The 22,983-nt window shown below is 35.4% G+C and overlaps 1 protein-coding gene across 3 annotated transcripts in view; it reads left to right on the top strand.

Annotated features, from left to right (window-relative positions):
* The first annotated feature begins 785 nt into the window (after window positions 1-785).
* SLC30A9 (solute carrier family 30 member 9) overlaps window positions 786-22,983 on the top strand; it is a 35,178-nt gene continuing 12,980 nt past the window's right edge. For all 3 annotated transcript variants that reach the window (XR_006020629.1, XR_006020628.1, XM_042053862.1), the window contains exons 1-15: window positions 786-840; window positions 1,752-1,928; window positions 4,474-4,536; window positions 8,339-8,438; window positions 9,229-9,321; window positions 9,546-9,628; window positions 10,668-10,726; window positions 11,481-11,548; window positions 14,044-14,146; window positions 15,986-16,041; window positions 17,381-17,516; window positions 17,939-17,978; window positions 18,424-18,495; window positions 18,944-19,051; window positions 19,972-20,137. Coding sequence is in view for 1 of the 3 variants with exons in the window: in XM_042053862.1 (XP_041909796.1) it covers window positions 801-840; window positions 1,752-1,928; window positions 4,474-4,536; window positions 8,339-8,438; window positions 9,229-9,321; window positions 9,546-9,628; window positions 10,668-10,726; window positions 11,481-11,548; window positions 14,044-14,146; window positions 15,986-16,041; window positions 17,381-17,516; window positions 17,939-17,978; window positions 18,424-18,495; window positions 18,944-19,051; window positions 19,972-20,137 (1,364 nt within the window). In the remaining 2 variants the exon portion in view is untranslated. The remainder of the gene's footprint in view (window positions 841-1,751; window positions 1,929-4,473; window positions 4,537-8,338; window positions 8,439-9,228; window positions 9,322-9,545; window positions 9,629-10,667; window positions 10,727-11,480; window positions 11,549-14,043; window positions 14,147-15,985; window positions 16,042-17,380; window positions 17,517-17,938; window positions 17,979-18,423; window positions 18,496-18,943; window positions 19,052-19,971; window positions 20,138-22,983) is intronic.

Below are 22,983 nucleotides of genomic sequence, written 5' to 3'. Positions count from 1 at the left end.
TAGGGAGCTGTGGCGGAGCTGCGCGCTCGCCTGGGGTATAGCGAGTGCCGGCGCTCGCAGGCGGCGGCGGCAGCCGGGCTCCCTCCCGGGGTGGTAGCACCGCTGCGGGCACCAGTGGGTCGGGACCCGCCGGGAGCGCCGGCTGCTTTCTGAGGGTCGGCTTTAAAAAGAAGGAGAACGTGCAGGTGTTTTGCGAGCGCAGTGCCGGGCCGGGGTGTCCTCGGCCGGGCTGTGCCAGCCCCGTCTGACGTACAGCGGGCACGTCATGCTCCTGCCGTGGCCGAAGTTTGCAGTAATTACATAAAATGTAGCGCGGTCTTACGGGGTTTGTGTTGGTCCGCGGAGCGAGCCCCGGCTTCTCCTTTAGGCCGCAGATCTCATGGAATTTGAGTTCTGAGCGGTTTTCCCCCTTTTCGTGTAGTCACGGTTGAATTGCGGCAAATGCTCTTTTTCTTTAACTCTTTCTTGTGTGTGCATGGATTAGTAGGAAAAATGCCCTCTAAATGTGCTGATTAAGTTTCTCCTTTTCAATTGCTCCAGTATGACCAAAGCTTAGGAAACAACACTGCTCATCTTGTGCCGCGTATTTATTGTAGTGTTTGATAAATTCGTAATCAGTAAGTTCAGTGAACTGCGTTGCATATTAAAGGCTTTTGTCACATTTGTGACTACAGTCAGTAAGAGCTGTCCTTTTTTGATGAAGTTTTCCTTCGGTAAGGTTCAGGTCGGTGCACACAGACATGCAGGTGTGCAGAAGACACACACACAAAAAAAAGGAGAGCTGTTGAGGCTTTCATGGAATGAATAGTTCTGTAAAATACTATCTTCTTTTTGTGAGAGGTATGTTATTAATAGTTAAGTGGTCGTGCTTTGTATGTCTTTATTTAGTGGCACCTCTTAATTATTTTTTTAAATGTATTTATTTTTTAGTGAATACTTTCCAAAGGAGCCAGTTTCCCTGCTGCATTTCTGGTTGGAGGTGTTATTTACCCTCTCTACAAAAGTGTTGTGCTCCCTAAAAGAAACTGGTTGCTAATACGGATTGGTCTGTACTGCAACTCTGCTTTTGGCTAAGCTTTTGAAATTGAAGATTGCCTACCCAGGGTGGTTTCTCAACGGACTTTTTGCATATTTATCTTGTAATTTGTTTATTGTGAATGTTGCAAAATTTAGGACACTTCCCTATAAAATGTTTTGTGTAATGTTGTGTGCTTTTCTACATGATTTCTGTAGCAACTGTATGATTTGCACACAGTTCAGTTTTTCTTCATGGGTAAGCTGTGATTTGTGCAGAGTGTGCACAGAGTGAAATGAAATGGCAACACTGGCTAATAGTTTTGTAGTGGTCTGTATTTGTTCTTTTATCAATATATGGTTTTTAAAGACTTCGAGGCAGTATGACTAGAATGGGACTTAATGTATCAGAAAGCCAATCTTGTCAAATAGATTTTTTTTTTTTTTTTTAAATTTAACCCTTAAGATCATCCAGAGATCTCGGGAAAAATGCTTACTGTACTGTGGGAAAAACCCCCTAATGTTAGAATGAAATTTAAAAGTGGATGTTTGAAGGGAGGTAGTGAAAATATGCTATGTACTCTCATTTTGTAGTTCATAAACATGGGTAAGATAAGCACGGATCAGTACTTACAAGCTAACTTTCCATAACTTATGCTGGTAGAGCAGGACCTCTTTTCCTTCTTTATTCTTCCAAAATGGCTGCCTGAAACAGCTTTTGTTCTTCCCCTTGTTAGGATGGCAAGTTTCAGTGAAAAGTGGGAGCCTGTCTTATATTCTACCATGCAGTCGCCTGCCTGTGCAGTTGATGAGTCAAGTGAGAGTTTATACCTCCAATGGTCAGAAGAAAGATCTTGGATCAGAAGATACAAATGGATCAGCCCGTGGAGAAACCCTGCATAAAGTTGAAACAGGTAGTACTAAGCTACAATGAGGAGTATGTATAAAAATGTAAAAGCTTAATATGTTTAGTGATAACATTTTTCTTTCAATTGTGTGATACTATGATTGCAGAATTCTTAGTATTTTTTGGTTGTGGGCATCTGTATAGAAAATTCAAATGCATAAGCAGGGAGGAGTGCTGAAATTTATTTCTTTGTCATTCTGATATTTTAAGGGTTTAAGTTTAGAGTAATCAGATTTAAAGTGGCGATGGAGAAAATGTGGATGTTGAAAGGGATTAAGTAATTCAAGAGGTAAGAAATGGAATATATTACTCAACTTTTGCCACTTTGCTTGCTTATTTGAATTTTTTGGTAGTATTTCAGGTATGTTGTGTCAAAGGAACTAATGATAAAGACTGAACTAGTGTCACTGTTGAACAGTGTGGCATTTCAAGGCCAGACTATAAATGACGGGTAAAGAAGGTTGAGCTGTTTCATCTGCTAGAGCTTTCTAATCTGACAGTTGTTAGAACTGCAGCATTCACATTAAACATTTGATACAGGGTGCATAACCTGATCCTCCCTGCTGTTCTATTGTTGATCTTGTGCTTGTTAGGTGCTTGTGAAATTTAGAACTGTCGTGTACTTGCTCCATTGTAGCATCCTCTATTTTTGATGCTTATTAACTCTGAGGCTGCACAGATACAGGCTCGGAAGACTGTGCTTAAGAGATAACAGATGCTTTTCAAAATGAAAGCTCTCTTTCTGTATGCTTTTATGGGAGTGGTCTTTTAAAGAAAATTTCCTTTTCCTCGTTGTCAGGATGGCAGATATTCGTTCCTTCTTTATTAACTTGCAAATTCCTGGGGCTTGCAACAGTCTTTAAAAGCTAGGAACTGTAGCCAGCTAAGGGTATTACATTCTAATGCTTGGAAGTACAAAGTGACTCTTAAACGTTGATCAGTCTTGAAGGTTCTAGTCTTATCAACCTCTACTTGTCTGAAAAACAGTGATTGTGAATTGAAGTATTCTGTGTCCTTTTTCCTCAATGATGCACCGTGATTTTGTTCAGTCTCTAAGCTGAGGTAGTAAACTTCGAAAGGGTACTTGATGTACGTAGATCTCTGTGTGTGGATATAATCTTAATATTTTTATGTCTTTCCCCCCCACCCCTGAAAGCTTGTGAACCAATCTTTTGTTAAATAGTTTTTGTGATATTTATTTTAATGATAGAAATGGTTGTACGTGTTTTTTGAAAAGAAGCTGCTACTCAAGTTTTTGCAAAACAATCTCAGTGGAAGTTTTTTATCATGAATATTGATGAATCAGCTGCTTGGTATTTTAAACCAGGTAAAAAAAGAAAGGACAGAAAAAACAAAGAGTTTTTTTTCTTTTGTTTTCAAGTGAAAGGGATGACTGTTTAAGGAATACTAGTTAGTTATGGTGCAGCCTTATTTGCTGTGTAGTAAGATCAGCTTCAGAAATTTATAAATGTTATTTTTGCAAGAAAGTATCCTTGAATTGTTATTAGCTGTAGTTCTCAGTTGCTTTTAGGGCATTAACTAACTGCCTGATGGAAACATAGTTACATAGTCCAAGCTTCAAGAGAATCTGATCTTTGAATAATTTGAGTAGCATGTTGAGCTAGGAGTACCTCATTACTTAACACCAACCAGCTTGAAAAATCTTCATTGTTTTTAATATATCACTTTCAACAAGATAATTTAAAATTTTGTTAATGATTATGAATGTGTGGCAAACCTCCAGTGTTACAGAGTGGTAGGGCACAAAAGAGTGGATATGTTGGTTTGACATGTTAGAACCATAAGTTTTTTGTTCTAAAAGCTATGTTGAAATGTATGAGATAAGGATGTGGTATTTGTTTGTATTTTCTAGTAGTACTTCTAAGTAGAAATCTCACTGAATTTACTCAAATTTATTGTTTTCCAAATATTAAGATTAATTTCACTATTGTAAGTTATATTTTAATTTTTTTAATAGAATCATATCCACAAGTTTCAAAACCACCTAAAAGACTTTGTTTTCATTCCAGCTCCAGTTTGTTACATATGAGTTGTGGGTTTTAGTTTAAATATTCTGTGTTTTAGGGAGCTAACTTTTTTGTAAATGAAGAAGCTTCCATCCCTTAAAATTGAATCCCAGCTTGGAAGCTCTGGAACACTCTAATACATAGCAGCCATAAGCTATATAGAATTAATTATATTTACTAACCTAAAATTTTGCGTAAAATTTGTCCCAAACCATAAGTGCACTGTTAAAATATTTTTTTTTTATTTGGGATGCTTTCTGAAATATTTTGCAAATTGGTGTTCTTCTGCAAGCTGCTAGGAGTTTATTGATCAATGCTATATTAAATGTTCACTTTTTTGTTTTGTTTTGCTTTGTTTCTGTCTTTTGAGAGTTTTAAATGTTGGAAATCTGGCAAAAAATTTTCTAATTGTCAGGGTGCAAAGCAATATTAAGATATATTCTAATGTTATGTCAGTCAAACTCTTTACTAAAAAGAAAGGTAGGTACTTCCATATTTACAGGGAGCTTTAATTTTATTTTGCAGGACAAGATACAACCAACACAGGCCAAAACCAGTCTTCACCTAAACAGCCAATCCAAGTAAAAGGTAAAGGAGTACTTAGTGTATTGAAACTTTACTGCTGTATGCTAGTAGTCCAAAAAAAAAAAAAAAAAAAGAAGTGTAAGGAAACTCTGGCTCCTCTTCAATTGTGTAAACAAGTTATGTGAATAGCATTTTAATACACACTTGTGTGCCAGCTTTGTTTGGTACCTGTTTGTTTGAAAACGACTCCTAAAAAATCAAATATAGCAGTATTCTTTCTAATTACACACTCTTCTGTGTTTGTTGGTAATTTTCATTTAATCTGCGGAGTTCTTCAGGAAAAGACTGATTTGTTTGTTCACATGTTGTTGCAGTCTGTCCTCCTTGTGTGTTTTTAGGCATGTCCATTCACCCTCTCAGACTTAATGTGGCTAAGCTGACTACTTGATCTTCCTTGTTCCTTGTTCTAAGTCTTCCTCTGTTCTTTCTTATTACTGAATTAATCTAATCAGTGTTGCTTCTAAATATATTTTGACCATGTGAACTGCCTAATCTGAGGTGTGTAAAGTTCCCATTTGTGTGTAATAATGTGGTGGGCTTGACACTGGCTGGACACCAGGTGCTCACCCAGGGCAGTCTATCACTCCCCTCCTTAGTTGGATAGGGTAGAGAAAATGTAATGGAAGGCTCCTGAGTTGAGATTAGGACAGGGAGAGATCACTCACTGATTACTGTCATGGTCAAAACACATTGGACTTGGGGAAAATCAGTTTATTTTATTGCCAGTCAAATCAGACTACAGTACTGAGAAATAAAAACTAAATCTTACAACACCTTCGTCCAACCCTTCACTTCTTCCCAGGCTTAATCTCCTGCTTTTCTCTAGCTTCTCACCCCCAGTGGTGCAGGGGGATGGGGAACGGGAGCTGGCATCAAGCACATTGTCTCTGCTACTCCTTCCTCCTTGGGGAAAGGACTCATTCTTCCCCTGCTCCAGCATGGGGTCCTTCCACAGGAGACGGTCCTCCATGAACTTCTCCAGCATGAGTCCTTCCCTTGCACTTCAGTTCTTCATGAACTGCTCCAGTGTGGGTCCCTCTTCCACAGTGTGCAGTCCTTCAGGAACAGGCTGCTCCAGTGTGGGTCCCCCACAGGGTCACCAATCCTGCCAGCAAACCTGTTCCAGCATGATCTCCTCCCTCCATGGGGCCACAGGTCCTGCCAGGGGCTTGTTCCAGTGTGGGCTTCCCATAGGGTCCCAGCCTCCTTTGGGCGTCCACTGGCTCCGGTGTTTGGTCCTCCATCAGGAGCACAGCTGCCTCACCATAGGCTGCAGGGGGATTTCTGCTCTGGTGCCTGTAGCAGCTCCTCTCCCTCCTTCTGCACTGACCTTGGTGTCTGCAGAGCTGTTTCTGTCATGTGTTCTCACTCTTCTCTCCTGGCTGCGCTTGCCGTTGTACCCAGTTTCTCCCCCGCCACTGCTTGTTAAATACATTGTCCCAGAGATGCTGCCGCTGTTTGGATGGACTTGGCCTTGGCCTGTGGTGGGTCCCTCTTGGAGCTGGCTGGCATTAGATCTGCCAGACATAGTGGAAGCTCCTGGCAGCTTCTCAGAAAAGCCACCCCTGTAGCCCTCCACTACCGAAAGCTTGCCATGCAAACCCAATACAAGTAAATATATGCTTTGCTCATCAGTTACATTGTTTAAAAACATGAATGGCAAAATAAGAGTGTAACTTTCTTTTGTATTTTTAATTTATCATGACTTGATTTCACTCTGTCTTTATTCACTCCTTCCACACTTTATTATACTAATAGTTCCTATTGTATTATTGTGAGAATTTTACGCCATTAAAAACCGCTTTAGATTACTCCTAGCATTCTATGTATCTAAAGTCCTTCCTGTCTTTCCTCAAAATAAAGAAACATCAAATCATAATTTTTTTTTGTAACAAGGCGAATCAGTGTTTATGTATATTTTCTGTACACTTTTGTCTACATCTTTTATGTCAATTTCTTTAGGTTTATTGTCGATTAGTATATGCATGTGGGGAGAAAATACAAGGTAGATAGGAGAAATTATTATTTCTGAGAAATAATTGTGAAAATAGATACATCTTTCAATAAGAGTTTTTCCTCTCTAAATTAAAGATGTGCAAGGAGGAATGTTTATGTTAAGGATTTTGATAGTGTCTAGAAGGTGGAATTCTAATCTTAAAAAGCTGCTCTGACTTAGAAACTTACTGATCCAAGTACTACTAAGTATTACAAAGACAGTAACATTTTTAAAGGATCACTAATCTTAAAACAATGTCCTTTTTAAGTGTTTTTTTAACATTCTCTTTTATAGAGCTTGTCTTTCTCTTTTAAACACCAAATAGATTTTTTTTCTCCACATTTACTACAGTTTTATACAGTTACTTGAACTAGGAGTAGGATTGTTGAGATACTGTGCAATGTACAATTGTAGTACAATATATACAATGTACAATATATGATTTATTTTAGTGAAATTTACCTGTATTTCTGAAAGATGAATTAGTAACTGATAAATCTGTAAGTTGTTTTATAGTAAGGTTAATATGATTTGGGTGTGTATTTTTTTAAATAACAGATGGGAAGTGTTCTTGATTAAAAATTATCAACCTGTTCTAACATTAGTAAATGGTGTACTGTTTTTAGAAAATATCTTAAGATTTTTTTCATTGCCTTCACTCAGAAGCTTTGTGGGATGAATGTGGTTATTCAGGGACTTAAAAAATTGTTCAAGTTCAAACTGGATGAGAGAAATCAGATTATTATGATAAATATTGATACCTCTACTGTTAGTGCATCGTGGAGAGTCAAGCAATATATTTTGTTGCTAAGCTGCAAAAAGACAATGTAGAAGTCTGGGAAAAATTTTCTCGAAGTCTTTAAAAGCAGTGTCTTTCTGTAAGTATCCTGTGAGGAGTAGCTCTGGACCAACTGTAGAAATCATATCAGTCCTGTGGTATGCCTGAAGTTCATGTGTGCTCTAAGGTCTTCTCATCAGTAGAATCCGAGCTTTTTGTTTTAAGTTGTATTCTGTAATGTTAGTTACATTACAGTGTTGGTTGTGTTATATCCTTCCGAATGTAACTAGTCTTCCAATAAGCATATTTTTAATGCATGTTAGTGTATAGTGATTTACATTTGAGAATAAGATGAAATTATGTACATACAGACAAGTGGAAAATAATGGCATAAATTTAAAATTCCATTTATAATTTTTCTGAATATGTGTGGTGTTCTTTTCCTTGTGCATGAAAATCTGATGTGATAAGAATACATTTTTTAGATATAAAAAGCATTAGAAATAAAGAATTAATGTTTTTAATTGTTATAAATGCCCAATGTTAAGAGTACTAATTTTGAAAGTAATAGTTTGGAAAAATGATGTATACAGTCTGCCTCATTTCTCTGTATGCTCAGCAAGGGTCAAAAGTCTTATTTGCAGAAGCTGGACTTGATTATTGGAAAAAATAGAAATGGAGCAGTCTGTTGGTATTTCAGTTGCTAGACCAGGGGTTTCCAACTGGCCATATATGAATGCTATTTATGTAGCCAAGCACCATCTCTGACATCAAAGTTGGAGAGGTAGCTGGCAGTGGCAGTTATGTTTGAGAACCCTGAACTACAGCTTAGTAAGTAGCATTTTTGGAGGTAAATCAATGAGGAAGATACCTTACTCTTCACTGTCAATTTTCTGTATCACTGGCAAGCATTGTTCTTCAGATTTCCACTTAGAGATATTACCATATGACACTAGATTGAGTTACTTTTTGAAGTTTCTGCTGTAGTCTCCATGAGTGACTTAACTTGTGTATCTATTTCTTTATTTAAGTGAAAGCAGTCCTTAAAAAAAGAGAGTATGGACCAAAATACACACAGAATAACTTCATCACTGGAGTCAGAGCAATAAATGAGTTTTGTCTTAAATCCAGGTATGATGGGTTTGAGTTGAGATTTAAATTCAGAATATTTGTTCATATGTGCATGAGAAGTAATTGTGATTGTAGAGTGATTTTGCACAACTTTTTCTAAATGCTTTTGTGTATACATAATTTTAAGTGGCTGAAGTTAGTTCTTGCTTAGTTTTACAGTGGACGAGGAGCTTGCACTTAATTTTCATGTTTCATTACTTGCTTCTTAGAGTAGTTTATTTGTACCTGTGAGACCATAAATCTCGTTGGGGGGAGACACCTCTGTTCTTCACCTGTTTTTACATAATGGTGTAGATGCCCTAATGTGTAGCTCAGCATAGGAAATTTTATCTGTTTCCCCAAGTAGCTTTGTTATCTTCAGCCTTTTGCAGCTTGTGCTGGGAGTATAAATTTTGGGATTAAATTTGTTAACTTTTCTTGTCACATGACTTCTGATTTCCATTTAGAGATGCTAATTCATAAATCTGCTTGTTTAACATATGTACACATTATCAGTTACATACGGATCATTCATTGGATGTTTTATTATATAGTGTTTTAATACTTTGTCTTCAGTATTTCATAGTATGAAGACATGATTTGGACTTCTGTGTTTGAAAAACAGTAGTTTTCAATAGCCTCCTAGAGATACTTGCTTCATGTTATCTATATGTTCTGTTTGAAGTAAACAACTTCACTTTTTTGTACAGCAAATTAATATCAAAATTGTGGAACATCACCTAGACATAAAAGTCAAATTAGAACAATATGATCCTTTCCTTGCACTAAGCTCTTTGTCCCCTTTCTTTAGTGATTTAGACCAGCTGAGGAAAATTAAGCGACGGAGTCCCCATGATGACACTGAGACTTTCACCGTGTACCTGAGATCGGATGTAGAGGCAAAGTAAGAACATTTAAAATGGATGATGAGAGAGAGAAAAGAGTTTTTAAAGTCAGGTTTGCAATGTATAAGGGCAATAATGTTTTTTGTTTTCTATCAGAACAGATTTTATATCCTGATTATTGTAATAATTACTTTGCATATATAAAATTGGAGGGTATGTTTTTATGCTTGAAAAAAAAGTTGCATGAATAGAAACATTGTTAAGTTACTTTTACTTCATGCAGGTCTCTTGAAGTTTGGGGTAGTCCAGAGGCTCTTGCCAGAGAAAGAAAACGACGTAAAGAGGCAGAGATCAAGTACAGAGAAAGTGAGTATAGAGTTTTCAAAGAACTTGAAATATAACAATCAGGTATGATTGTTAGAAATCCACCAGATAGTGTTATTTTATTGAGAACATGTAAATTTGGAACTAGCAATTGCTGATTAGGTTTTATGGCATAATCTTAGAGTAGCATGTTTTACTATCTGTGCAGATATAGTCTGTTACTATCTTGCAATTTATCTTCTTTGTGATGCAGCAAGAATGTACATTCAGTTGAGATCTATAGTCATACTCTTTTGGGGGGGCTTTCAATTTCTAGATGATAATTTACATTTTCAATGCCTTTGCATTTCTTTTAATTTTTCTAATGGTTTTCTAATTCTAATTTTGAAAAGAGTTAAAACTGATCCAGATGTTTATACCATACCGTTACTCATTAATTTTTTTCCTCTGAAAAGAATTCAGCTTGCCTTTGTGTTTCAGAAGGGGAGAAGTACCCCCAAATAATATATTTTTGTGTAATGTTATTTTTGTTATCCTTTCTGATATTGTCAATAACACGTACAGCCAAATCAGTAGTGTTTAATGTATTTGGATCTGTCTAGTCAGTTAAAATCACACAAGAGGCAATACTGCTTCAAGATACTTAGTGCAGTTGTGCACCTTAAAATGAGAGGTAAAGTTTTTTGGAAACAGTTGTGCTGCTAGAACACCCTTCTGGCAAAAAAGGCTAGAACTGCAGGTACCTGTTAAGGTATCTGTAAGTGTGTTGAAAGTGCAGTCAGGAGCCTTGACCTGGAGAATAATTTTTGGATATAAATAAAATGCCTGAATTTGCAGAAGTGTATTGAGGTTTTACCCTCTGTGCATTATCATTTGTTGGTAGAAATGATAACAATGTATAGGATCATAACATATTGTATTTGTCATTTTGCATGAGTATATAACAACATGTGTTTGTGATTAACAGTATCAAGAGAGGATTTTTTTCACAGATAGATTATGCTGCATAAAAAAAGTAGACTTCAATTCCTGAAACTACTGGTTACTACTACATATTCATGATACTAATTTTGTATTGCAGATCTGTTTAGAAACCAAAGGCTGTTGTGGGAATACAAGGAGTTCTTTGGAAATACTAAGGTAAGGACGTTTTCAAGTATTTGGCTAGAAAAGTGTCATGAAATGTATTATGCTACCTTTTGAAGGCAAATTAGTGTAACTGAATATTATTGGAAGATTTATTTGCACTTTATTGTACTTTTTGTAGTTTACCAGATCCATATCTGATATGCAGTAGTAAATGTTATGATGACAGCTTGAATGGGTTCGTACTGTGGCAGTGTAATCCACCAGTAAGAGGGTTTGTTTTTTCAGTTGCCTTCTTACCAAAATCACAGCTGTACTCGTGATTTCATGTATAACCTATTAATATGTACAGTGAATATATTGTTAATTAAAAAAACCTAAGTAAGTTTCTTTAAGGAAAAAGACCCCAGAAGATGAGTGCTTTTGTCTATGCACTGCTGGCCCGTCCTCTTTGCTTAAGCAGACAGATACCCTAGATCCAGGTGTTGGGTGTATAGAATGATTCTGTAGCAGGTTCTGGGCCTTATGGCTGCAGTGGCCTCTGCTGCAGACTTCACTGGAGGTTTATTTTTTTTATAGCCAACTATTTGTAGAAATATGGAAGACCCAACTGCACTTTGGCTGAACATTCAGTAGTAAATTAGTTGCCTTCAAGAACTGTAGCTTCACTTTTGCAATACAGGGTAGTGCAAAGTTTTTAATTTAATAATAAATAATTTAATATTTAATAATTTAATTTTTATTTTATGGTAGGTGTCTCACGAGGTCTAGATTTAGTTATTAAATAATCTGTTATTTCTTTACGTAGCCACGCTCCAGTTCAGCAGCTATGTTTTTCAAGGGACCAGGGAAGGTGGTAATGGTAGCTATTTGCATGTAAGTAAAAAAAATAATGTTTTGTTTATGCAAGTATAAAGCAATTTATTTATATTGTCCTGGAAATAGGAACAGTGTGTGTATTTAAGATAAAGATACCTGTGTCTGTAACTGAAATCAATAGATCTATCTATTTTTTGTTGATAGGAGAGAGTTTATGTGAATACATTCATCAGTACATAGCGATCAGGTATTGAATATATCTCTGATGAGAGAAGAGCAATTTTTTTGGAATTGATCAGACAATAGAGTTTCTTAAAGTAAAAACTAAAATTTTGAAGGATGTGAAGAAGCAGGTATTTAAAATTGTCCTTTTTTCTTGCTCCTTGAAAGGAAGCTTTTCATACATTTTAAACAGTCTTCCATATAACCAACAGAAAACAATTCACTTTTCTCTTTATACTGTTCTTTAGCTATTTTCTTTCCTAATTGAAAAGGGGGTATTTTTTGAGTTTTTTAGCTTTCACAAGTTTGAATGAAACAAGGTTAAATTAATGATTCTGATGTAAAACAAATGATCACAGAGACTATCTGGTATGAAATAGGAGGAAGTGTGTTAAGTTTTTCTCAGGAAATGGAGGCTAAAAATTACTTGCCATGAAACCTTGCAGTTTTTAAATACATTTTGTTTTATAAAAGCTATTTAATTTTAAAGGCCCTATTGATATAACCAAGCATAATAGAAAGAGGGAAAATACTTTTTTTGGCCCAGGAAACCAAAACATTTTGAGCAGGAAGTAACTCTTTGAGCTTCTGCAAAACAATATTCTTTTATTTGTGGAAGAAAAATACAAAGCTCATTTGACTGAGAACCTCCCTTTTTACTGAGTATTCTACTAGTAACTGTTCAGAGCCTTTTAAGTTAAAAACATGTAAGAATTTTTAGTATGGATGTTTCTAATGGAAAAAAAAGACTGGGGGTGTTGTGGTCATTTCTACCTCCTTCTGTTTCTTACACTCATACAGAGAAAACAGACCTTTCCTCTTGCTTTCTAGATAGAGCATAGCTGTAAACATTGCATTCTCTTCATAAATACCTTTGGATTTTTGAGTATTGGTATACAGGAATGCTTGGCAGCCAGTCCAGGAGAAATTTGTAGAGATAGTTGTGTTGCTCAGTCATCTTTTCGTGGAGCTTTTTCAGAAGTTCAAGCTTCTCTGGAACTCAAATATCTTACGACTTTTCAGAGATTTAAGTCAAGGCCAGCATCAGTGCTCCTTTGCTTGTGGTCCTGATATTTTTAAAGGATTTTGGCTTTGTCTCAAGAAGAATCAATCTGTCTTAACTTCTGCAGTTAGAATTATTTGGTAGACTTTTAACAAACTTCAGGTTTCTCCAGTGAGGATGAAATGTGGTTCAGTCAAAAGTTGAGTTGTTCTATGGATCCATGTGTGAGGGTATAGACCAGCTGCACTGGAATACTCTTGTGTTAATAGCTTTGGTTTGTGTTCTGTTAAGATTTCCTACTTTCAGGTCCATGCAGATAGAAATGAGGTAGCTAAATCAGTTCGGTACAATGGAGCAAATACTTTCTGAAGTGGTGGTGACTGATGTAGAATGTAACTTTGTTTCCAACCAAATCAGAGCATTTTAGCTGCCTTCTCAGAATCTGCTGGGTTTGCTTCCTCTAACTTGAATGTAACTTCTGGCACCTGTTGTTAAAATACGCCACTACAAGATGTTGTTAAAAGTTTCTTGTAACACTTAATTTCTTTAGATAATTTAAAAAATTGGCAATAAATGAAACTCATGTTAAAAAAATATAGAGGAGGATATTATAATTCTCTAGTCTGATTTTTCTGTGCAATATGATTATAGCAGTTAACCTACTGATTCTGATGATGTTTGAAGTGAGAATGTAGACTTGGACTTTAGTGCTAATAGTTACCTTTGTGCAACATAGGACAGTGTTTACTCCAGTAAACCTGTAGCTGTAAAAATGTCTTCTTCATTCACACTGAACATCTTAATGGAGAAGTTCCATAGACAATTTTTACAGTGTAATCTAGTGACAGCCTTGTCTTCCTGTCTCTTGCCTTCCTGTCTCTTATCTTAATTTGTATCCTACTGAGAATGGCTCAGACTGAGATTGAAGTAGGGAACCTTGCCCTATAGAATTGGGAGAGGATGTGTAGGAGGCAAAGGACTGAAAAAAATAGAAAAGGAAGTTGTTAAGACTTGTATTCTCCCACTGGTAGAAAATTAGTTGTTCTGAGTAGTGACTGTGATGGTAGTTTTCAGGAAGTGTTACTTGTTTGGGACTGCTTAGAAGTTAATGATTTTTGAACATTATCAAGTTTAGCTGAAAGGGTATTTTTCACAGTAACCATGCAGAAAATCTATATGAGTTATCTGTCTGCACAGCTCTCTAATTATTAAACTGATATTTGAGTTTACCACTTTCTGGCAGGTAATGCATGATTGTACAGCACCTGTGGTTTTGCTGTAAATATTAAACATCAAATATTTTGGTATTTCTTCTCTTTGTTTTCAGAAATGGGTTGAATTTTTTCTTTAAGCTACTTGCTTGGGTTTACACGGGTTCTGCAAGTATGTTTTCAGAAGCCATACATTCTTTAGCAGACACATGTAACCAGGTGAGTATTTTTTTCCATTCTGCTAAAGTTAGTACTTGTAATAAAACTTGGAATAAAGACAGATACTTACAGTAGTTGTTGTGCACTTGAATTAAAAAAAAATAGGATGCTTTTTAATTTGTATTAATGTAAGAATGAGAAATCAGAATGTAGATTTTGAAGTTTTTTTGGAAATAAGTTGAAGGAGGGGAGTTTCAGTAAGAACTGTACTCAGCTACTTCATGGATCATGAGTGGTACTTGAAACTAAGATGATTTTGGTTAATATTTTGGTTCAATGTTAACTTGAAATGCTTCTCCTGTCAGTTATTGTAATATAATGTCAGACTTTGTTACTTATTCATCCCTAGGTAGAATAATGATGAGAATTTGAGCATCTTGTTTTCTTTTTCTATTCCTAGATTACCTTACCAGCCTCTCACAGCACAAGTAGCCACATACATGGCACGTTTACTTTGAGAAGTGAAGTGGCAGGCTCAGAATTGAGCATGTAATATTAATGTGCAGGGATAAAATTAATGTTGTTTTTTCCACTGTTTTCTATAGTATGCTTGAAGCATGTGTTATGAGACCTTAAAATGATATTGCAAGGCTTTGGGGGGAAAAAAATCAACCCTTAAAGAAAGGGTTGAAAGAAAGGCTCATGCAGCTCAAGAAAGATGAGTCCTTGGGTAGCTTGTAATTCATAAAATGCAACAGTCTTGTGCTCCTCCAAATTTGAGGAATCTATGGAACCTTAGAGCAGGCTGAATATCTTGAAAAGTCTATTAACATAGTTTTGGCAAACTTTTTCCTTGAGTTGGACCTAGTATGCTTTTCCGTCCCAGAAGACTGCATTAGGACTCACATTTTGTTTGATGGTTTTACACAACCTTTCAGCTGTTCCAAATGTAAAGTGAAGACAGGGGTGCTCCTAATTCAACTGATAGTACTTAAATGTATGGGGAGGCCAGCCTTGAAGTGTTTGATTTTTCACTTGGCCAAGTGTGTCAATGTACAGGTGAACCAAGTTTGATAGTGGTATTATATACATTGAAGAGCTATTCTTTTAAATAGTTTTTTTTTAATAGTTTTTTAAATATCAAAGTTGAACGTTCCACTGAAATGTGGAGGGTTTGTTTTGTTTTTTCAAATAATTGTGTGGTTTTGGGAAAAACACAGGAGAAACCTTGCTGCCTCAAAGCAGCTTGCTGCTGCTAAGACTAAAGTGTCTGCATTTTAGTATTTGTTACTATGTTTCATTATCCATAGTCCTAAAACAAAACATGTGCTTTGCAAAATTCAGGTAGATTTATAATTTATTTGCATCAACAACTTAATACATGCCTAATTAAATATATGCCAGATAGGCAATTTAGATGGCAGGGGGTTATTTCTTCCTTCAAAATATGCTGAAAAGTTGCAGTGTAAAGTTACTGCTTTAAATGTTATGTCATCATCATACTACACCACAGTCAGTATAATTTCTCTTCAAGAGGGATTTATTTAAAAAGCTTTGTTCCATGAGCAACTTCATTCCTTTGCGCTGAAGCACAGCAATAACACTTGTGATTGCATGTAATGTTCATTTTCAGTTGTAATTCTAAGTTATAATTAACAGTAATTATATATAGACGCACCATATAATTGTGTATATATTATATATGTAGGTATAGCTAACAATTTTTTGGCAGTGGTAGATTTAGATGACAGATTTTGAGGATTATATTCCAGCTCTAGTAAGATATCAGTAACAAACCATATATGAGGTTCAACAAATTGCATCTATCTTTACCTTTCAAGTTGAGTTGATACAGAATGTTTCTAATTTTTTTTCCTTTTAACCTTTTGTCTTAAATAGGCGTTGCTAGCTTTGGGCATCAGTCAGTCTGCACGGACGCCTGACCCTAGTCATCCGTAAGCTTTTTGAGTAAATAAAGATTTTGGTAACTATATATAGGAGTAAGATCAGTTCTTGTTTGTGCATCGCCTTGTTCTTTTTAATTTGCTGTTCTGTGTCATTTCTGAAATGTATTGTTTCTGATTTTACAATAGATAAAATAAGAAAAGGGTTTTCTTTCAAGCTGCAGGGGTTGTAGTTTCAGTGGCTTGGTGCATGTTTTGGTTGGTTTTTTGTTGGGGTTTTTTTTTCATGGTATGCTTTTGCTATGTTTTCTTTTAATTGACATTATTTCTCTAAGTTGTTGTGGGCTCTTCTGCCTCTTCTAACTAATAGATCTACTTTGTTTTTACACACTGTTCATGTGGATCACAGGATTTTTTAAAAATAAAAATTACTGTCCTCTTCCTTTTTTCAACAAAGTGCTATTATGTGAGCCAGTTACTTGTACCATAAGGAGTTGTGTTTGACATTAACTGCTCTTTGTTTTTATCTAGTAATAGGGGTAGTACTTGATATATTTTTACAAGTTCATGAAAGTTACAGCTGTACTCTACATTATATTTTCTTGGGGTTGACCTGTTTTACTCTTCATATGTTTGGGCAAGTAATTCATTCTTTAAGCACTAGTTCAAAAATACATCTAATTTATGGAATTAGTTACCCTTTTTTTCATTAACAGCATCATTAAAATTTGAAAAATTTAATCTTAGATTTGTGCAAATATTCATCATATCTCCTTTTTCCCTCTCACTTCTTTTCCTTCTTCCTTAATATAGACAAAAAAAAATGCACTGTTTGTAGATGGAGTTAAAACCAAAAAAAGGAATAAATACATACTTTTAATATTGCTTTAATTCTTTCACTGCACTTAAAACCTGCAAGTGTTGAATGTCTGTAGTTAGCTGTACTACTGAGAGATGTATAAATTTTATTCCCTTTAAATTAGTATTATGAATTATGTAGACTGGCTGCTCACAAAACTAGAGTCCTCATTTAGAGGTAGCATTTCACTAAAATCTAAACCTGACGTGAATGTTGTTTGGGTTTTTTTTTTTTTTTTTTTCCCCAGTTGTAAAATCCTCAGTCATTGTACCAAAGCTAATACAGCTGTTTAAAAACAGGTTATAAAAATATTTATGCTTGGTGTCCTTGCATGTATTAGATATCCTTTTTCAAGTAGGCTGTTTTTTTTTCCCCTTGGATTAGGTTGGATTTAGCTGCTTTGTCTTAAATAGATGCCAAGTCATATGATGATAATTTAAGGCATGTAAAAATTGATGGCAAACTTTGAGATATGTTTGTAGAGATGTAGAATCTTATATTCCTGAAATAATTTTCTTTCCTTTCTTCTAGGTATGGTTTCACAAATATGCGCTATATTGCCTCCCTGATTAGTGGAGTTGGCATTTTCATGATGGGTGCAGGACTTTCTTGGTATCATGGGATCATAGGTTTACTCCACCCTCATCCTGTAGAATCTCTTCTGTGGGTAAGCTAATCTTGTTTGGTATTGTATTTAAAACCAGTGACTTAATAAAAAATAGTGTCATAGTCTGAAGTTCTCTTCGTGAGTCAGTTTGAATCCCAACACAATTAACTCAAACCATTTTTAATGAAAATGTGTTTAAAGAAAAAAAAAAATCTTTTTAAGAGCTACAGTTGATCTTGGAGCAAAATGAGCTGTTCTCTAAACCCTGCATCTTCCTTTTATAGCCCCCACCAAGAGGTCCTCCTTTCCTGTTTTGGAATATATTGCATGAGTCGAATATTATTGGCTTCCTTCTGTTTAGGAAAATTACATGGCACAGTGTGTAATGTGGTTCTGGAACGCTGCATTTGGATAGCCTGTGGTGAAGAGATCTGTAGAAATATGCATATGATATAGTAACTGATTCTTTTTTTTCCTTACAGGCATACTGCATTTTAGCAGGGTCATTGGTATCTGAAGGAGGTATGTCGTTTCAAGTTCCTATTTCAGTATTTGTAATCTCTTAAGATTACTGTGTCAGTAATTACAGTAATAATTGATCCTTGCTCACGCAGTGAAGTTTTGAGCTCTGTTGCAAATACTTGTAAACAAACAAAAAGAAACGTGTGAAAACTTTTCTTTTTTATATATGTCTATATAATAAGAAGTTGAAGAACACATAATCTGGGAAGTAGACATGGAATGCCTTTTTGGTATTAAACTATCAGTGAATATAACTGTTCTGTTTTGTATGGGAGACACACATGTAGAAAAGAAAGCAACTATTCTTTGTCTTTATTCAAAGTATCAATAATCAGAGCTTTCTTTATGATCTGTTGCTATGATATAAAGAAAAGTTCCCTCTTTTCAAAATGGAAACAAGTCTTTTTGCCTCTAGCATCTTTCAGCAACAACTTTGTTGTTTCAGCCACCCTCCTTGTTGCTATAAATGAAATTCGGAGGAGTGCTCGAGCCAAGGGTCTCTCATTTTATCAATATGGTATGTATCATTATAGCAGTAAGGTATGTGGTTATTTAAAACACGATCTGTTCACTACTATTTGCATAATGATAGAAACCATTTTCTGTTTTCCCTTTTCCCTTTATTGATCTATTTTCTATTCTACTAACAAATAACATTTTACAAATTAGGTGAAAACTATTCATTTAAGAGCACTGCTTAAATACTTGGCTAAGTGCATGTATTTTTCAGGATAAATTGCCCTTTTAATTTTTCTAACATTTTTGAGATGCTTCCATATCTGGGTTTTTCTGTGTATGTATAAATGCTTTCAGAAGTGTGTGCATATGCCAAAATTCAGATTACACCTATATACTTGCATAAATTGTTCTTTTAAATTGCTGTTGTTATTATAGTTTAAGTACTGTGCATAATGTAATAAAGCTAAGCTTTCAAAGCAATGTAATTTTTTTTGTTGTATGTACAGTTGTGCAGAGTCGTGATCCCAGTACCAATGTGGTGTTACTGGAGGATGCTGCAGCAGTTCTGAGCGTGGCTGTAGCTGCTACCTGTATGGGTCTGACTTCTTTAACAGGTAAAATTCTGCACAGAGGCAAGCAGAATGTGGATTTCTTCCCATGCATGATATGAACATAGAGCATTTCGTTTGTATTGGTTGCCAAATATGTCTCTGCTCTTTTTTTCTGATACTTGTACTCTGTAAGCAGATTTTTGAGCTATTTTGTCATACAAACTAAGTTATTTTTTACTAAACGTAGGATGATCTGTGTAGCAAATGGTTCAAAGAATGTCTTTGCTGCATAGTTAAGTTTTCTAAAGAGGGATGATTACTTATTCATCCCTTTTTAAGTATTGATTTTTAAAGACAATAATTATTGGAATTTTGTTTCTTGTGGCTTCTAATGGCTTCATTGCGAGTTTCATTTTTTATATAGAATTAATTTTTAAATTTCATTTCTAGTTTCCTTCATCAGCTTAAAAACACAGTACTATTTCTGTAGATCTGAACATGAGTGTTTGAAACTTATTAATAAGTACTGTATTCCAGAAATGGTTCATACTTGCAATTTTTTGAGTTACTGATAAAAGAACACTGGATTTTGTGCTGCTACCTATGTTGAGGTGGATATAACTTTGTGTATAAATTTATGTTTACTAATATAGAAACACATATACAGACAAGAGTTTACTTGTTTATTAGTCCTGTAGGAGACAGGAGTGGTCCTAGGAGGGACTTAAGGATTTATTTTAAGATAGCTTGTTTTCTTCCAGCTTCATTATGTTCCTCAGTAGGAAAAAATCTCCGCTGAATTAAAAAAAAAAAACCTAAAAAAAAAAAAACTTGAAAAAAAACCCCACCAACCAAAAAAATCTCACTAAAAAGCAAAACCCAGAAAACACCTCAAAACTATGTACTCTTTTCAGTGTGAAATTGGAATTCTCTGCTATATTTTAGAAATACTCTGTGAAACTAATTTGCTCTATCTTGTTTAGGAAACCCGTATTATGACAGTGTGGGGTCTCTAGGTGTTGGAACTTTGTTAGGAACTGTGTCAGCATTTCTAATCTACACTAACACTGAAGCCCTGCTGGGACGATCCATTGAACCTGAACAACTGCAGCGGCTCACTGAGTTACTGGAAAGTGATCCTGTAGTAAGGTAAGGATCTTTACAGCTCAGTCTCTACTATGAACAACAAAAAGCAAGAAAATAACATTTAATGGGAGAAGTCTGGTAAGATTATTTTTAGTGTGGAATCTTCTGTATTGGGATTCTAGAATCTTTATTATTGCTGACTTCTATTTCTGTGCTAAAACTTTCAGTAAGTGAATACTTGGATCTCTCGGGTGTTCAACAGCTAAAATAGCATTGCAGATATGTTCTAACAGCCACATTAACTACAGGAATTGACAGTGACTTAATGAGAAAGCCATCACAGACTTAAAACTATTTTCAAATGCATGAAATGCAAGTGCTTAAATGATACTGTTATGTTGCTTGAATAGTTTATTAGCACTTAAATACTTAAATTGTGTTAATATTCAGTGTGTGGAATTCTGTAGCAGTTGGCAGGATGTGCTACACTGGTATTATGATGCAATGGATTCTGCATGTTACATGCTTATAGAATTAACTCAATGCTAATTTCTCCTTCTTTGCAAGTCTGCAATTTGTAGTAAACTTACAGCTCATCGTAATTCTAAAATCTTGCTTAAATGCTTTTCAATGAGCTATTTTAGCTTTAACCCTCTTAACCTTGATTTAGAAGAAAACTTATTTTTGTTTTCTTTTTAATCTTTATTTAGGAATATATTTCTGTGTAAATCAGCTGAAATATTCTAGTGCTTTTTAAATTTGTAGTAAGTTTTGAGCTGTGAAGGAAAAAAACCCAAGCCCATTAGTTAATGCCAGAGTACTTGAAAGAAACTAAGTGCTGCATCCTCACAGTTCCAGGCAAGAGGTCTGGACGACATGCCCTTCATTCCAGAAACTAAACAAGATTCCTATTTGGAATACAATTCTGTTAGTACTTTCACATGTCAGTAACTAAATTGAGTATTTGTGGTGGCCCTGGGTTAGTCTGAATGGTGAAGGATGTGTCAGCAGTGCTGTGTTAGAGAAGGTGAATTCACATGACTATTTGTATGGGACTTCTATAGTTCTTTTTTTCGAAGCGCGCAGGTGGCTTTTGCTTGTCTGAGGCTGAAATAATAAAATTTCTCCCAGGCCAAGTACCATTTTATATTGTATTCTGTTTTATAGGTGGCTCTAACTTCTCAACAGAGCAGACTTAGTTCACGTTCTTCTTGCTGTAGATTTTTTTTTTAACAAGAAGTACCTTAATTTTTAAAAAGCGTGAATAATAAAAGAAGTAAAGACTTAGTGAGAAACTGTGTGTTTTTATTTTCTGGAGGTTAGAAGCTGAAACATGTTTAGGTGTTTATCATACCTTCTGTATGCACTTTGTCTTCAGTTACCTCTTTCTTAGATCCATTACGTTATCAGCTTTGATTTCTTTCAGTGCCCAGTTTGTCTTTGCCCAAGTTCTTATAACAAGCCTACTATCCCTAGCTTGGTTAACATACATCATCTAATAAAACATCTGGTCTTAATCTCAGTTCTCTGTGATGTAAACTTACATTACCCTTGCTTGTTACCCTTGCGTGTACTTTGGGGAAAAAGCTGAAAACAAACAAACCAAAGGCTGAAATAAGAAAAAAAAATCAGGGCAACTGAAATGAGGAAGTTTTTTAACATTAACTATTTCTTCAAAGGATTACCTGTGTATTTTTGTCAACATGAGCTTTGGACTTATAAGAGTGTCAGCATTTTCTTGAACATTCAAACTCTCACGTTTTCTTAAATGGAGATGTGTAGTAGTGTGTTCTACTCTTACATATCCTACTGACACCAAATGTAAAAGAAAAAGCTCCTGATTACTGGTCTGCTTCTAAAGCTGTGACTAATACTTGTTTTTTTATTTCAACCTTTCAGGGTTTTCAATTCTCAATGCAATACTTTTTGCAATTGCTCCTCCCAGAATATTCCTCCCTTGTTCTTTCAGGCAGTTTGCAATGTTTATTTTCAGATGTGTTTTGCCAAATCAGAGGGGGACATACTAGGGAATCATTTAGTATTCATCAGAAGGTATTTTAAATCCAAATTGACAAAAGGATCCAGGGGCTCTGATATCTACTCCCTCAGCCCCCATCAGCACCACCACTTAACTTACTATTCCAGCAGTAGCTTGCCTGAACATTGTGGTCCATTGCTAATTATAAAGTATTTGATTATCAGGCATTACTAACTGCTGTCCTACTAAAATAAGTCTCCGTGGTGGTGATATTTTTTCAACTAACTGTTGATACTTCAATTTTTTTTTTTACAGGATTGTTTGATAAGACTACATTCCCTAAAATCTTAATGACTGGAATTAGTGTTCTTAGTATATAATTCTTCTCTCCATCTTTCTCACTATTTTTCCTTCAGTTGTCAGGTGAAGTTGTCCTCAGTTAAATGGATGGACTTGTTTACTGTTCTTAAATTTTGGCACAGTGGTGTTAACCTGGTTTGTTTTTGTTTTAATTCTCATCAGTATTGCAAGATGAAAAATTAATTTGCCTTCACAGTTATTCTTAGTTCTTTTTACTCTTGAATATAAGTTATGGAACCTGCTGGATTAGAAGTATTTTTTTCCATTTAAATATCCAATATGCTTCTCTGCTATTAGTAGGAAAATGCTTTGTTGTACTAATATGATCTTGCTTACATTCCATTCTTAACTCTCATTGACACCTTTGGTGCCTAAATCATTCTTGTGGTCAGCTTAACTGAACTGTGGGAAATTAGCCTTTCATAACTGTGAAATAAAATATGTGATGTGGTACAGACTCTGTCCTGATTCTGTTCGTATGGAATTTAATCACAGATTCCTAGGCATAAGCTATTCTTAGTGACAGTTTCATCTTTAATTTTACTTCATTGTAACAGCTGTTGGGTAGTTG

This window comes from Corvus kubaryi, unplaced genomic scaffold (assembly GCF_017639235.1).
Source record: "Corvus kubaryi isolate FWS band 111438036 unplaced genomic scaffold, C.kubaryi_AGA036_p1.0 split1-131, whole genome shotgun sequence".
Lineage (NCBI taxonomy): Eukaryota > Metazoa > Chordata > Aves > Passeriformes > Corvidae > Corvus > Corvus kubaryi.
This window is presented reverse-complemented; position numbering and strand designations above follow the sequence as displayed.